The 15,987-nt window shown below is 40.3% G+C and overlaps 1 protein-coding gene across 1 annotated transcript in view; it reads right to left on the minus strand.

Annotated features, from left to right (window-relative positions):
- Nucleotides 1-15,780, minus strand: part of NXPH2 (neurexophilin 2) — a 117,331-nt gene extending 101,551 nt beyond the window's left edge. The window contains exon 1 of the mRNA XM_001490358.6: nt 14,782-15,780. Within this exon, the coding sequence (XP_001490408.1) occupies nt 14,782-14,832 (51 nt within the window). The 5' untranslated portion in view covers nt 14,833-15,780. The remainder of the gene's footprint in view (nt 1-14,781) is intronic.
- Nucleotides 15,781-15,987: the final 207 nt, after the last annotated feature.

The raw sequence follows: 15,987 nt of genomic DNA on the forward strand, positions 1-15,987 counted from the left end.
ATCAGATTAATTAGGAGAGGCCAAAAGGTCACTTGGCTCAGCTTCTCACAGCCAGGAAGCCCCCACAGCGGCGGTTCTCAACCAGGGCGTGTTTGCTCCCCAGGGGACATGTGTCAATATCTGGAAACATTTTCGGTTGTCACAATTGGAAGAGTGTGCTACTGGCCAGGGATGCTGCTAAACATCCTACACAGAGGCACAGGACATCCTTTTTTCCCCTACCCCATCCCCAACACAAGTAATTATTCAGCCCAAAATGTCAATAGTGCTGAGGTTGAGAAACGCTACCCTACAAGCATGACCCAACAGATTGCCTCTGCTTACCCATTTTCTTTAACTTTATTGAGGTATGGCTGACATACAAAACCCTACACATATTAAATGCATACAACATGATGAGTTTGGAGATGAGTACACACTCATGAAACCATCACCACAGTCTATGCCATGGATATATCCATTATCTCCTAGTGAAGATGCACTCATGGCCTCATGAGCATGTCTCTACAACTGCTGGGCAGCTCCCTCTGCTAAAAAGACCTCCTCTATTTTAAAACCCACAGAGTAATAACATCTGTCAAAAGGGCTACAGAAAAAGAAATGCACAAAGAGAAAATTACATTTTAAGGTCTAAATGCCTTTTCCAGATGTTAATATTAAATTTAATCTTCCTAATTTATTTAAATGATAGAAGAAATGAAAGTGATACTGGCTCAACACAAGGTTGACATAAGGGAAGCCATGTTGTGGAAAGGAAACCATATTGTAACTTTAAATGACCTCTGACTAACTAGCCCAGATATGCTCTGTAGATTTTGAGGCCCCTCCCTGCTGCTTTATGATAACTTTGTTCTTTTGAATTCTTTAGGAATGTGATGACCTCCAGGCAGAGAGCTATGCTGATAACCATCATCAATGGCAACTGAAAGACCAGGGTATAGGGTGTTGCTCCATTCTCTGATGCATATCTGGTAAAACAAAGGACTGTTAGGAACTAGGACCAGATGTCTGCCCCACCCAGAGACTAACCACTTCCCCAACCTGGTGACTGGCCCCATATAACTGGCCTGTAGTCTTTGTTCTGGGAGACGGTTCTTTCGGACATGAGTTGACCATCTTTCCTCTTGCTAGCAAGCTGTAATAAAGTCCTTTCTCTCCTACCACCCTGCCTCCTGACTATTGGCATGTCTTGTGGAAAGCAGACGAGCCCACATGGGCGGTAACAAAAGCACACTGTAAATAATTAAATTTACATACTGAATTTTTGTTGGTTGTATTACTTTTAATTCTTCATCTATTTCTTAATTTATTAACATTCAACAGCTTCTCTTAACTTCTTACTGTGAAAGAAAAGGAAACTGGCATGCTCACCTGTCTTTGCCTCTTGTATTCCCTTTACCTCCAAATTTTTATTAAATATTTTAGTTCATTAATACTTATTATAGTTACATTCCATTCTTGAACTATATTTAAATCACTCATGTTTCGTGTATAAATACATTTTAAATGCAGCAAACTAATAAATAGCATTTGTAAAATTGAAATGATTTATATGGAATTCCCTGCAGAGCCAAAATGTTACGGGACCACAGAGAAGGAAATGGAACCCCACACCTTCCCAGGGTCAGAGGCTAACGGGTCCTTCTCTAGCTTCCTTCACCTCTTCAGATACCACTGTATCCCACATCATCTCCTTGTCCTATATTCCCCCCTGTTTGTGAAGTACCTCTTTGAGGATTTTTCCATGTGGAGTGAGTGGTAACTCCCCTGAGATCTTCGGGTGCCCCAAATGTCATTGTTGATTTTCTCTGATTTTCTTTTCCTCTTCTTCCTCCTTTTTCTTTCATATTTGATTTTAAATTTGAATGTCAGTTCAATATCCTTTCTCCCTCAGAACTCTGAAGGCATTGTTCCACTGCTTCTCACACCCAGTGTGGTTAATGAGACATGCTTGTTTTGTCCGTAAGCTATCTTGTTTCCCTGAAAGCTCTTAGGATGTTTTATTTTTATTTTGGAGTTCAGAAATTTTACCAGGATTGGTTTAAAAAAAAAAAAAAATCAGCCCTTTCAACACTGTTTCTTTGACTGTCTTCCCTCCCCTTACAGCCTCGTTACCAGTTTCTGGGGTTCCTCACTGGATTTTCTAGATTTATCCTCTGTGTCTCTTCACTGTTCTCTCCTATTTCTCATTTTTGGTTTTTTGGCTCTGTCATGGCGGATTTCCCTGACTTCACCTTAGAGCTCACCAGCATGGTCTTCGGCCCTGTTCTTTTCAATCTTTTCCCCAACTTTTTAATTTTGTCAGTTATATATTTCATTTCCAAGAATTCTTTCTCATTACCCAGTTGATCTTTCTTCATAGAAGCCTGCTCTTATTTTCAGGATGCAGCACTTTCTTGACTCTGAGAATATTAATTAGGAATCTTTAAAATTGAAATCTGTCCCCTGTATTATTTGTTTCTGCCAAGGTAGATTCTATTTGTTTCTCTTTATCCTTCTTTTTTTCTTCTTCTTCTGTTTGGTTTTGTTTTGCCAATGATTTCTCTTAAATGCTCTCTGGTTGTCTATGCCTATTTATGAGTGAAAGACCACACTGATTAATACAAAGAGCTAGAATGGGTATTCTCTGTCCGTGTTTGGGTCTCTTTGTCCAACAGAGCTCTTTCTTAAGGGGCTGTGCTGATCACAGGTTCTCTAACGGGAACATATCATGTTGATTTCTTAGGATGTGTGGAACTGTTCATCAACATGTTCCACCCTTCTTGGGGCTGGCCCCATGGCCCAGTGGTTAAGTTCGGTGTACTCTACTTTGGCAGCCCAGGTTTGGTTCCTAAGTGTGGACCTACACCACTAGTTAGCAGCCATGCTGTGGCAGTGACCCACATACAAAATAGAGGAAGACTGGCAACAGATGTTAGCTCAGGGCTAATCTTCCTCAAGCAAAAAGAGGAGGATTGGCAACAGATGCTGGCTCAGGGAGAATCTTCCTCAGTAAAAAAAAAGAGTTCCACCCTTCTCAAGCCAAGGCATATGACCCAAGCCAACTAGGCTCTCTCAACCAGAACATGACATCTTAAAGGAAGTAAAACAAAGACTGGAGAAAAAAAAAGATTGACATTTATTCATCATCTTAGTTAATTGATATTTTCTTGATATCTAGACCTTTGATTCTGCTTTAGACACGCCTGCCTGGTTCTCCTTTTTTGTGAGCTGCCCTGTTTCCAAAAACAACTTCTCTGCTTATGCTCGTCAGAGTTAGTTTCTCTTGTGTGCACATAAAGAACCTAAACTGTTGCAGGTGGAAAGGAAAACTGACCTTTGTTAAGCTAATCCTAGGTACTAGCCACTTTATATTTTTGTATATAATCATCATAACTCTATGAGATAGCTTATATTACCATTATTTTATGAGGAAAGGAACTAAAATTAAGTAGACTTATTGGCTTGTCCAAAACACCAGAGAAAGCACTGGAATCCAAGTCAGTCTGACATCAATACTATGCTTTCCCTTTACTCTGAAGTGTTCATGGAGTATTAAGGACACAGACCTGATTGCAGTTAAGAAAATATAATGAAGGCTGGCCCAGTGGCGTAGTGGTTAGTTCACACACTCCACTCTGGGGGCCTGGGGTTCGCTGGTTTGGATCCTGGGCACAGACCTACATACCACTCATCAGGCCACGCTGAGGCAGTGTCCCACACAGAAGAACTAGAAGGACTTACAACTAGGATATACAACTACGTACTGGGGCTTTGGGGAGAGAAAAAAAAAGAGGAAGATTGGCAACAGATGTTAACTCAGGGCCAATTTTCCTCACCAAAAGAAAAAAGAAAGAAAAGAAAATGCAATGAAAATTGGATGAGAGATTTAAGGCTGGGAAACCAAGAAGAGAAATTTAGACTCAACATGTTAAGAAAAAGGGAATCACAACTTCATTCGTAATAGTAGAGTGGCACAGTAAATCAAAGGAGAATTTAAGAAAGATGATTCTGTGACATGTCGAATGAATTTAGAAAGCTCACATTGGAACAAAGTAGAGGAGCTACAAGGCTGCCATAGTGATGAAATGGCAGCAGGTGGAGAGAAAGAAACAGTTTACAGAGGGATTTGGAAGGAAATTTCATAGGACTTTGAGACTGAATGGGTATTATAAGGGATGAGGAAAGATGAGCCAAAGTGGCGACAAGATTTCCAGCCACAATGAAGAAAGCTGAGTGAATGTATTTACTCTGCCTCACTCCCAATTCCCAAAGAAATGAACTAGGAATGCAAAAGCAAGAATGAACGCATATTGGTGCTAGAAAGAAGAAAGGGTGTCAAGAGTCCACAAAATTTGAGAATCTCTAGAAGATATAAAGAAGAGCGAATCAAAATAATGGAAAAGCAAATGTGCTTAGCAGCCTGCAGCCAAACAAAGGCAAATGAGAACAGCGTCTGAGCAGTAAGCTGGCATTTGCCCCCCACAGAGTACCCTCTTCCCACCACCAAGCTTGGTGCAGGAAGAGCTGGGAACACAAGCAGGTATTAGGGCGGCTACACTGAGCAGAAAGAGGGATGGAGTTCTCCACACTCACCGCTTAACCTGAGTCTTCATTCAGCCTGGACCGCTTAGTAAACTAACTATGAAATCTGCCACAGAAGGTTTCTATTTGCAGTGATAGATCCAGAGAGAGAAAAAGGGCAGGCCCTAGCTACTACTCTTCCAAAACAAGCCAAACTTAAGGAAAAAAATAGGGTGCAAATTCACAGGTATGGAGTAAATTTCTAAAAATTAAGGTAATAGTATATATAATTACATGCTAAATAAATGTGAAGATACACAAAAAATGCATTTCTTTTGCAAAATGCAAAATTAATAAAAGGGATCCAATAAGAGTTAAAAAGAAATCTGAATGGATAAAGAGCCATAAAAGAAATGAAAAGCTTATTAAAAAATCTCTCCTAAAACAAAAAAGCTCAAATGGATTAAAATGATTCCCAAGAAACTCCCAAGGGAAAAACAATTCTCAACTATTTTAACTTCTCCCAGAACGGAGAGCAAAAAAATAGAAGGCTCTCTAATTATGATCCTAGAATAATCCTGATGCAAAACCTGACATGTTTCACTTTTGCTATATTTCACTTATGAATATAAAGTCAGCAGTGTTCCTAAATAAAATACTAACAAAATAAAAACACACATATCAGTGTATTAAAATATAGATAATTCAACTTTGTTCAAACAGCTTAACATTAGGAAACCTATTCATAAATAAGAAACATAAGCAGGTTAACATTTTTTAAATATACGATCATTTTGGGGAATGCTAAACGTGTTATTTGAAATCAACCTCTATTTTCGACGTAAATTTATTTTAATCTGGAATATAAAAGTATATTCTTAATTAGATACATTATCAGAAACTAAAAACAAACATCATATTTAGTAAAGTTTACATTAAAGTTTGAACCATGAAAAAAATACCCATTTTCACAATGTTACTCAACAATTCTATTCAGCATTATTCTATCCAGTACACTAGGAGAATAAATCTTAATTTAAAAGGCATAAATGTTAAGTAGAAAGAGCTAAATATAAGATTATTTACAGGTAATATGATTGTCTATACACAAAATCCATGACAATCAAATTAAAAATTATTAAACTAATAATCCAGTTCAGAAATAGAACTAATTCAAACACAAATATACTAAAATAAATAGCTTTCCTATATTCCAGCAAAAAACAATTTTAAAATTCAGGCAGAGAAATGGTATCCACAACAACCCCACAATATATAAAATATCCAGGAATAATAAAATAAACAACAATTGTGCAAGAACAATATAAAAAAGAAACCATAAAAGTTTGAAGTCTTTAGGAACAAAAAGAATTGAAAAATGGAGAATTATTTAAAAGGAAATTCATAAAATAAGAAATACAAATGGTTCTTAAATATGAAAACATACTTCACCTTCCTAATAAGTAATATACAACACATTTTAAAAACAACGAGGTGTTTTCCTGGAGTAGATTGGCAAAGGTTAAAAAAAAAGAACAAAGCACTCTCCAGGTAAGGATATACGCACGCCCATACACTAAGTGGTAATGAATTTTCATATAGTCATTTACGATAAAATTTATATTTATCAAAATTCATATTGTACATTCCATCATTGAACTAGTATTTGCAATTCCAGGAATTCACTTTATAGATCTACTCACAAATGTACTAAAAAAATTCAAAACCATCAAAATATTAACTAATAAGAGACTGATAATTATCAATGCCACGAAATACCATGAATCCACAAAAATGTAAGTTGTCCTGTCCTGTAGAAAAGTGGCCACAATATATTACTGCATTAAAAACATGTTACAGAAAACGTTGTGTTGATATAATTATGATAAAAGCACACATCACCATATCCATAAAAGATTAAGCTACTAACAGGGATTATCTCAGTGTGAGATGGTGAAAGCATGCAGGGGTGAGAATGACTACTTTAAAAATTTCAGAATATTACAAAAAATGCAAACAGAAATCTTATAAGCAGACACAGAGACAAGGTCTGAGTGCAAGTGATTTATAATGAAGCGCTTCCAGGGAAGTATGGGGAGGAGTGGGGCGGCAGGTCAGAGAATGAGAGGAAGCCATGGACGTGCACGAGCTCAGACAAAGACCCCTTGAGGGCAGCTTCAGCCTGCTCCCACGAGGACACCCCAGGGTATTTGTTACACTTCAGAGCAAGGGCGTGGGCTTTGCACGCCCTGGCATCTGGCTCTTAGTGCTTTCTGGCGAGGTGCGTCCAACACCTGGAGAATCCTGGGGGGGAGAGTTAGAAGGCTACAGATGCCAAGAGTGAGAATGGAAACCAAAAAGGGAGGAGGGTGCATAGAAATGCTGAAAAGAGATTCCCATTTGTCCTTAGAAAACGAGCATTCAGTGGCCCTTAATAGAAATGAAGGCCTTTCTCTCTCTTCTTGTTCATTTTTTCAGTCTGAAGTGGTACACGTTGAGATCCTGAGAAATGGCAGGAACTCTCAAGTCCTCTGCCGATTCTGACTGGAACCACGTTACTCGGCCATCAACTTAACACTAAAGCTATATAAAAGCTGGAGCACTTGGCAACTACACTCCGTGAGGCTAAATTTTAAACAGAACTCCTGACTAAGGGACAGGATTCAAGAATTTGTTTATTCTGTTTAACTTGTTTGACTTTATGACAAACTTGTTTAAAACACTCCTAAAATGAATGAGTTGAGGTTTCTATCTCAGTGTGGCTGCTGAGCAGAACGTGATGTTTCCTAGAAATGTCCCTCAAGCCCACCACTCTTGGTGTCAATGAGGGATCTCACAACCTTCTGCTACAAACAGATGCTGCCATGACCTAACAGCTGGACCAGGTGGACAATTCAAGTTTCACCTTTTCACCTTTTGTGTGGTCTACAGTCTGTCTCGGAAATCTTCAATGCCTTTTTTCTTCATCCGTAAAAGGGATGCAATAACTATCGCTCTGTTACCTTTCAGAGCTTATGGGAAGATGAACCATGAGGTCACAAGCGTGAAAGAATCTTGTAAACCATGTAGTGTTTTACCAAGTCACTTGTAGGAACAAGATACCAGACATTAAAGAGGGGGAGATGGAGATCTGAATCCATCAGCGTTGGAAGGCACTTGGTTCAGGACAAAGGTGTGCAGCTTTGGACATGTTGAATCTGAGTCAGTAGTAAAACACCCAAGTCAAAATGAACAGTAAGCCATGGAGATACGGCCTTGGAGCCTGAGCAATAGGGTAGGAACAGAGGTTCGAATTTGGCAGTCCTCAACATGGGAGCAACAGGTCATCCACAAAATGGAAAACACACCTTTGAAAACTTCACCTCCCTTTTCATTTCTGTAGCCACATTCCTTATATTGGTCCCAGATGTCTTCTGTTGGGATTATCCAAATGCAAAACTTTATTAATAAAAATTATCATTATTACCAATTGTTAAATGATTCTTTAGAGTCCCTATTATCTTATTGTATACATTATCCACTCAAAGTATTGTGCATACTGTCAAAATCAATCAACCACTTTCACTGGTAAGTCTACACACATAAACAAGGGCTAGAACTCTGGAACAGAAATCACAGGGACTTTTAACAGCCATATAAATTACACACATGGTCTCTCCCTTCAAGTAATCTAGACTATTCCTTAAATTACTTACCATTTTGAGTGAATAAATACACATGCTATGTAACAAAGTGAAACTGATGAGATTTTAAAATTTTCAGTATATATGACAATGCTTAAAAAAGCACAATCTTGCATATTCTTGCATGAAGAGATTCACACGAGTGTTTTCATGACCTTAGAATTACTTTATTTGGCCCCAAACAACAATATCACAAAGTCAAGGCTCATTTTTAAAGGCATTTACATTGTTTAAAGGATATTTGGAATGAAGCCCAGGACTGGTCAGTCTGTTTTGACTGGCTTGTCTCCTAATGTTAAGACCATTAACAATTTTCTCCATCTTCGACAGGTCTCACATGCCAGTTCTTTTTTGGTTTTTCTTTTAAAAATTTCATACCATTTACAACTGAACTCCTGAAACCTTGGAGTTAGTTAAAAGTATTCCTGATTTAAATAGGCTGGATTCTATTGAGGTGTACAAAAGTTACATGCTAGTTTTCTGGTTGAAAGTACAGTGTTAAACCATAATGTTGCTTATCTTAATAATTAGAATTTAACTGAGAGTCAATTTACTTTCTATTTAAATTAAAGCAATGACTAGATGTAAGTAGTCTACAATTTTAAAACGGTATATATAGAAAAAGTCCTGAATACACCATTTTAATTTAAGTTTTATTGATTTTGTTGATTATATGCGTTGCATAAGTGCTCATCAATTCCTTTTGCCTCGTTTCACTAAATTTTCCTTTTCCCTAAGCAGGGATAACATTAATCAGTCTTGCAGTGTTTTAAATCTACTCTAAATATATGTATCATTTGTGCTGTGGTAAACAGCATAAATTCCATGTAAAATTTATATTTAAAAAAATGTTTGTATGTAAGACATATTTGAAATTGTACAGTAACTAAAACTGTAATTCATTAAAAAAATCCAAAAATACTGTTACTATATATATAAAAAAGAAAAGAGATGTTAGAAATCATTTTTCATCTACTTTATCATTAATGACTTCCTTTTACAGATGAGGGGTGTGAGGCTGTTAAATGACCTGCCCAAGACACATACACACATGTGTGTGCACACACCCAGCCCCAACACTCTCATTCTCGGACCAGCTCTAATGGTACTGCTATGTTCTCAAGGTCTGCTATAGTCTTAATGTAAAGTCCGGGTCAAAACAGTCAGTAAATAATCATTGAATGTGCAATTTATTTAGAAATAGATCTCCAGTCTCTTGACACCAAATGCATGGTTCTTTCCAATACACAAACGGAAACATTAAATTGTCCTCCTTTATCCTGTAGTTTTATTGCGAGAATAGAATGGGATAAACGATGTGAAGGAAACTTGAAAACAGGTAAGTACATGCAAATCTGAGACAGCATTATTATCACCGTAGTTTAAGCTGATAAAACTTCCCACTTCTATTACCATAGGTCTATAAATCTAAGAAAGGCAAAATTTACAAGAATGGCAATTTTAAAGACAACTATTTTAATTTCTTGAGTGATCTGGCTAGGAAAAAAGACATAGTTCCTTTAGCTTTTGGGTTTAAATAAAGAAAATTTTATTGTTAACAGTAGTTCTATAAAGAAACAGAATTCCTTATTCTATACTGATTTTACAGGATAATGAACCAAACAGTTATTTGAAAGTTTTTATCTAGATTTTCATAAGTAAAAATAACATAAAATGGAAGTTTTCAATCAATCATACGTTAGAATTCTTTCTGTACCACGAAAATCTATACTGCAAATTTGCTTTAGATCCTTTTCTATTGAGTGGGATTTTGAAATAAAGAATGGAGCTGTCAACAACACGACTGGTCATTTCACAAGTAATAAAAAATTCAAATAGACTATTAGCAAATAAAGACTCATAAAAACACTGACTAGGGCATCTGAATTTGGCACAATTAAAAATACTCATGATGAAATAGTGTTACAAAATCTTAACAGTGCAATAAATAGGTTAACTGAGAAAAGATTATTAAAATAACTTAAACATATTACAATTTAAATTATAACCAGTGTGCAAGAAAAATATGGAAATTAATTTGTTAAGTCATCATCCTGCATACTCTAAGAACACCTAGAGAGTAACCTCACATGGATGAGTGCTCAAAATCATTTGCACCAATTTTTTAATTTTTTAAAGCAGCTTTAAAATAACTGACTCCCAAATCAAGATATTAAATGCCAACTTCTAGCTGGCAATAATGCCTCTGGCTAAGATAGAAATGAGATTCTTTACAGAAACGCTGACACAGCTCTAACTGTAGGCACTTGAGTGTGCGGCTCTAATTCTTTTTTCAAATCTTGCCCAGCAAAGCTTCAGGTAAAGCAGTCCACAGAATGTGTAAACAGTAAGGGGCAGTCCTAGAGCTCTGACAAAATCACAAATCTGTGACACATTTCTATTCATCTTTGATTGTGAGTGCTACGTGACTAAATCATTCAAAATGTACTGATTAGCTCTTTAATAGATAAAAAGTGGGCAAGATATTATGAAAATCAACATTTCCTAATTCATTCGATTTGCAAGAGCTACACATTTTAAGCTGACAATGTAAAACCTCGAAAAGGTTTTTCAAAAAAGGCTTCCGCCTTATTTAGCATTTTGACCATAAATCAGAAACAATAAAAAAGAAAATTAAGAAAAAAAATTACAGAATAAAGATGAAGAAAGCTTTTCTTTTTCATTTGGAAATCTATTAAACTATGAAATAAGTTGCCAAGAAGAGTCAGTTTCCTATGTGGAAAGCACATAAAACTGAACCAGATAACATAATCTCAGAAGAGGCCAAGGGAATACAATTTACACTGGGAGGTGTGTGGCTGGGACAGAGGACTTAATTGTCTAATCCTAATCCTCATATTTAAAAATGTCTAAGATAATGATTCTTTTAATGAGGAGAAAATTTTAAAGCCCAGCCAACTCTGCCCTAATCACGATAGGGTGGTGTTTTTTCTCCTCCGCATTGTTATCCAGCCAACAGATGACCATCGATCCTACACTGGGAAATAGTGTTTTGATGTTTATTGATCAAAACCGTACGAGGGAAATTGTGATTTATGAATGGAAGACTATCATGAGTTATCACTTCTTATAAATACAGAACTGGGATAAGCATATGTTAGGAATATCACATTAAACAAATACTAAAATTATTAATTTGTTAAGGTAAACAAAAGTATCTTTAATAAGTTTATGTGGGTCAATACTACATAATGAGGATGAACTTAAAATTGTAACATCTTGCATCACAATATTCTGATTTTGTACGATTCTAAAAATTTGCTAACTTGCATCACTTTTAATTTCTATTTTACTCAAGTAACTCATCATTATAACAGAAAAGCAAGTTGAAATGTATAACGAACTTATTTTAAAAATCATCGCTAAATTTTATCTTAAACTCAAGCTAATCATCCATTTAAATTCAAATTTAATCTTTCACAATCTGCATTTTACTTAAAGGCAAAATTCACACTTATTATGAGTTATAAATTATCATGCAAATCTCTAGGAAGTTGTCAACTGGGGAAGTCTTTACCTTGTATCATGGCATGAAACAACACTCATTTTATTATAATATTAATTTCAAATGCTAATTTTCTCTTCATTAGATGGCAGAAAAGAAATAATGTGCTGCTAATATTTTTATAAAGAATATGCTTCTGAATAAGAGTTTCAGAGAAAATAATACATTCAGGACTGATATTTAAATTTTGCAAATGCCTAGTAATCCTATTAATTAGGTATAGAAGTCTGTTAAACACACTGAGCACAGGCCAGGAAAATCAGGCAAGGCCAGGTCACATACACACACACTTCATAGGCTACCTGCAGTTTTATCAAGGCAGCTTATTGTTTTCTTAAAAATTTTAAATATGACAAAAACATGTACAAACATTTTAGTTACTGTAAAAGCATTATATGGCTTGTGACTTATTTGGGCCCAACTCCCTGTGACTGCTTTCAGATGAAACAAGGAATTTTCTTAAAATTAAATTTTCAGTATTCCCAAAGGAATCCACTACTCATTAAAAATTTTTAGCATCTGAAAAAGTATGTTCTTCAGGCTAGCAGCGCAAAGGGAAAAGTAAAATCCAGTTCCAACAATTACCCAACTTCGACTCCCTCCCCATCAAGGGCAGATTTACTAAGTACATGCGGGTCCTAGAAAATTAAAAGACTAGTTTTCAAATCTAGAAAACATTTCATCTACTTGCTGTTGGGATTTACCAAAGAAGTTCAATGTCAGCTGAAAAAGGTGGAAAAAAACTAGGAGCCATCCAAAGGGCCAAGTGATCAACTGTCCTTTTGGATACCAGCTGGGGTGGGGCGCGTGGAAGGGTTGGGGGAGATTTTAATTTGGGTCTACCCTGTTCAGCCACTCTGTTTTCCTTTCACATCCTAACCCCCTCGTGTTATAAGGCTGGAAACAGCTCCAAGAATGTAGAGAATGTAAACAGCCTTTTATTGTCCAAAAGGATGGCAGTGTAAGGAACGTGGCTTATCACACAGCTGCAGCTCCCACCTCACTTACCATGATAAAGTGCTCCAGGAAAAAAACATTACAACCCAAGCACAATCCCAACATGGATTAGAATTGGACATAAGCTTCCTTAAAAACTAATCAATCAATCCGTGCTGTAATATTAGAATCTGGCTCTTAAGGAGGGTATATAATCCCTTCAAGATGTATTTCCTGTTCCTTATTGACTACAGTGGTGTGAAAATAAGAAATCTAACATTTCCAATATAGTAGCTGATAGGAGAACTTTTTCCCAACACATGCCCAAATATACCTCCTCATCTTTAAGTCAAACACAGTGAAGAGATACACAGTTCATGATCATCGAAGGCAAAGTTAAATTAATGAACTAAGAAATTCATGCAGATATTCTGAAGACCCTACCTGAGCACCCGACTTCCCCAGGCTGTTAGAGTTTTACTTCCAGACCATACAAATGCTGCTTTGTTAGATCACCTTTCATTGCAACCCAGAACAAACATTTTTAAAGAGCAAGTGATACTAAAGACTAATATGGCATATCTGTTGCATGCATAATGCCTTGGATGTAAATTTATTTTAACACGCAGTATTGTACATAGCCAGTATGTGCGGGCTCATTCAAGGACATTTGGGAACATCACTGCATTTTCTTCTTGATGCCACGGAAGAATTTCTTAGTTAACACTGTGCAGGTGAAGCTAATCTCTGCTCTAACAAGAATGGACAGGCCCTTCAGTACCCTCTCCCCTTCTCTAAGACCTTTGAAAGTCCCTTCCATCCTCAAAACTTGCTAAGTATGTCTGCCTCTACAATATCATACGTATCATAGAGAAACTTTCATAACTTACTTGATCTTTCCCTTTAAAGGGTAATAAGAGAGAGAGAGAGAAGAAAAAAGGCAGGCAGAAAAAGAGAAGGGAGGGAGGAAGAAGGAAGGAGGAATGGAAGGAAGGAAGGAAGGAAGGGAAGGAGAGGGGAAGGAAGGAAGGAAGGAATCATCATTCTCTACGTGGCTGGTTTTCTTAACCTTGTCTTAACAGCCCAGAGCTAACTGGATAAAGTCTTAAGTATGAGGACGAAAGAAAGCGTGGAATCTGGAGAAAGCTCTCTTAATAGCAGCGTATCAAGATTAAGTGCCAAGAGAGCAGAAGAAATCCGTCACAGAGGCGAACTGAGCCGAAGCAGTCCCCTTTTATAATTTTACTTTAAAAGTTGTCTTCTTGAAGGTCTTACTCGGGATCTCCCTTGAATATAATTAACTAGCAATATATACCGCATATAGGTATATTTCGGAAGGAGAGCGTGGCGCCACGCGGGAAAACGAGGACAGATGAGAGTTACACCGGGGACAGTCGTCTCTATAGAGCCTCGCTGGCGAACCCTGAACCACCTTCTACCACCCTTCCTAGTCCTCAGCGCCCCCTGAGCCGTCCAGACCAGGCGGGAGGGGTCTTCGGAAACATGGAGAGGTCCTGCGTGGAGTTGGGCGTGAAAGTTACATCCTGTGTCCCCGCCGGCAAAAAACCCCATGCCAGTCCCCAGCGCCAGACGGAAAACGAAGAGAAATCCAATCGCCCCTAAACTCAGTCTTCTGCCTAAGTTTTCCCCCAGCAAGGCGCCACTAACTGGCCCTGCGAACGAGGATGCACGATGCCATGGTTTGTAAGAAGTGTCTGTAGGCATCTGGGCAAAATACCACGTGAAAAATAAACCCCACCAAGCCCCTCAAATCCTGGGCTGGAGGCAGGTCTTTCAGCCCATCCTCATCATGTCCCTCTACCTTCATCCCTTGACCGCTTCGCAAACCTCTTCCTTCTCCCGCACCTTCTTCCCGGCCACTTCCTGCCTACTTTACCCCAGCCCTCAAGTTCCAATCCTTGCTAACCCCCCACGCGCCTCAAGGTCCCACTATTCCATTCTCCGATTCTTCTCCTCCAGCCCCTAAGGCAACCCCAAACTCCCTGCACTCCGCACGCCCCCAGTCCCATGTCCCAACAGCCCCAGGCTCCGCTTCCGAGTTGGGCACCGGCGGGGTTTTCCCGCCGAAACCTGTCCCCAGCGCGTGGGGCGCGCGGCGGGCCGGGCACTCACCAGCTGCAGCAAGCCGGGGACCACCACGAGGGGCAGCGGCCGCAGGCGCATGGTGCCGGCTGGCGCGGCGTCTCACGAGCTGCGCGCCCTCGCCTGCCTCTCGCGCATCTCCACTTCGCGGGGCAGGACTGAGGACGCCAGGGACACAGCGCGGCGCTTCCCTCCCGGAATCCGAGCGCAGCGCAGCGCCGGCCGGGTGGGTGGGCGGGAAAAGGGGAGGGCGCGGGGACACGCGGGAGGTTCTTCGGGGGCCCCCGCGCGCCCCTCCTTCGACGGGGTTGGCAAAGGAGCGTGCGGGCCGCTCGAGCTCCGGCACAATGCGCGGAGCTCCAGCGGCGGCCGGGGGCTCCTGCGTCCTGGGGTCGCCCGCGGGCCAGAGACTGCGACTCGGGCGCTTCAGTGCCGGGTTCCCGCGCGAAGCTGCTCTGGAGATCCGGCCTCGCCGTGCGGCTGCCCGGCAGAGCTGAGCGCGTCTCGGAGCCCGGCGAGGCCCGGCGCCTCCTCCGCCCACGCCCAGCAGAGGGCCGGGCCGGGTGCGCGGCTGGGCCAGGCGCCCTGCCCACTGACCCGCTGTGGTTTTGCTGCGGAGATGGGAGCCAGGGGGGCGGGGGTCTCTCTGCGCGGATGCAGGAAGGAGTATGCCCGGAGAGCACCCAGGGAGTTTCAGGAGAAGGCGATCGCAGGGTCGTGGGGCGGGGTGTGGGGGGCTGAGAACAAGAAAGGCTGGCGAGGGGAGGCGGGGTGCTGGAGCCCGGGACGCCCGGCAGAGCGCCCTGCTCTGAGGCAGAGCTTGCTTCGCTCGGAGAGCCCGAGCAAGGGGTACAAAGTGTGGTTGGCGCGGCTGGAAGGATTTCTGAAAGTGGAAAGTAGTGGGAACCGAGAGAGACCTCGAGGGGGAGTAGGGATGGGCAGGGCTGTGAGGAACCGAGCTAGGTTTAATGGTCCCGGCTTATTCCGGTTTGAGGATGGTATAGACAGCTGGGTGTCCAGGAGACCGACAGAGCTGCGCTGCGAGGACCTCCCGCCTTGGCGCGTGGGGAGAGGGATAAAGAGAGGAGACCCTGCCGCAGCTTCCTACTCGGGAAATCTTGGAGAGGGGAATCTTCCAGGGCGGGCAGGGCTGCGAAACTGCAGCCCCCGTGAGCCTCACCCTCGTGTTAACAACTCTCCGTGGGAGAGATCCTTAATTTTTAACTATCTCTGTGC

The sequence above is a fragment of the Equus caballus genome, chromosome 18 (genome assembly GCF_041296265.1).
Source record: "Equus caballus isolate H_3958 breed thoroughbred chromosome 18, TB-T2T, whole genome shotgun sequence".
NCBI lineage: Eukaryota > Metazoa > Chordata > Mammalia > Perissodactyla > Equidae > Equus > Equus caballus.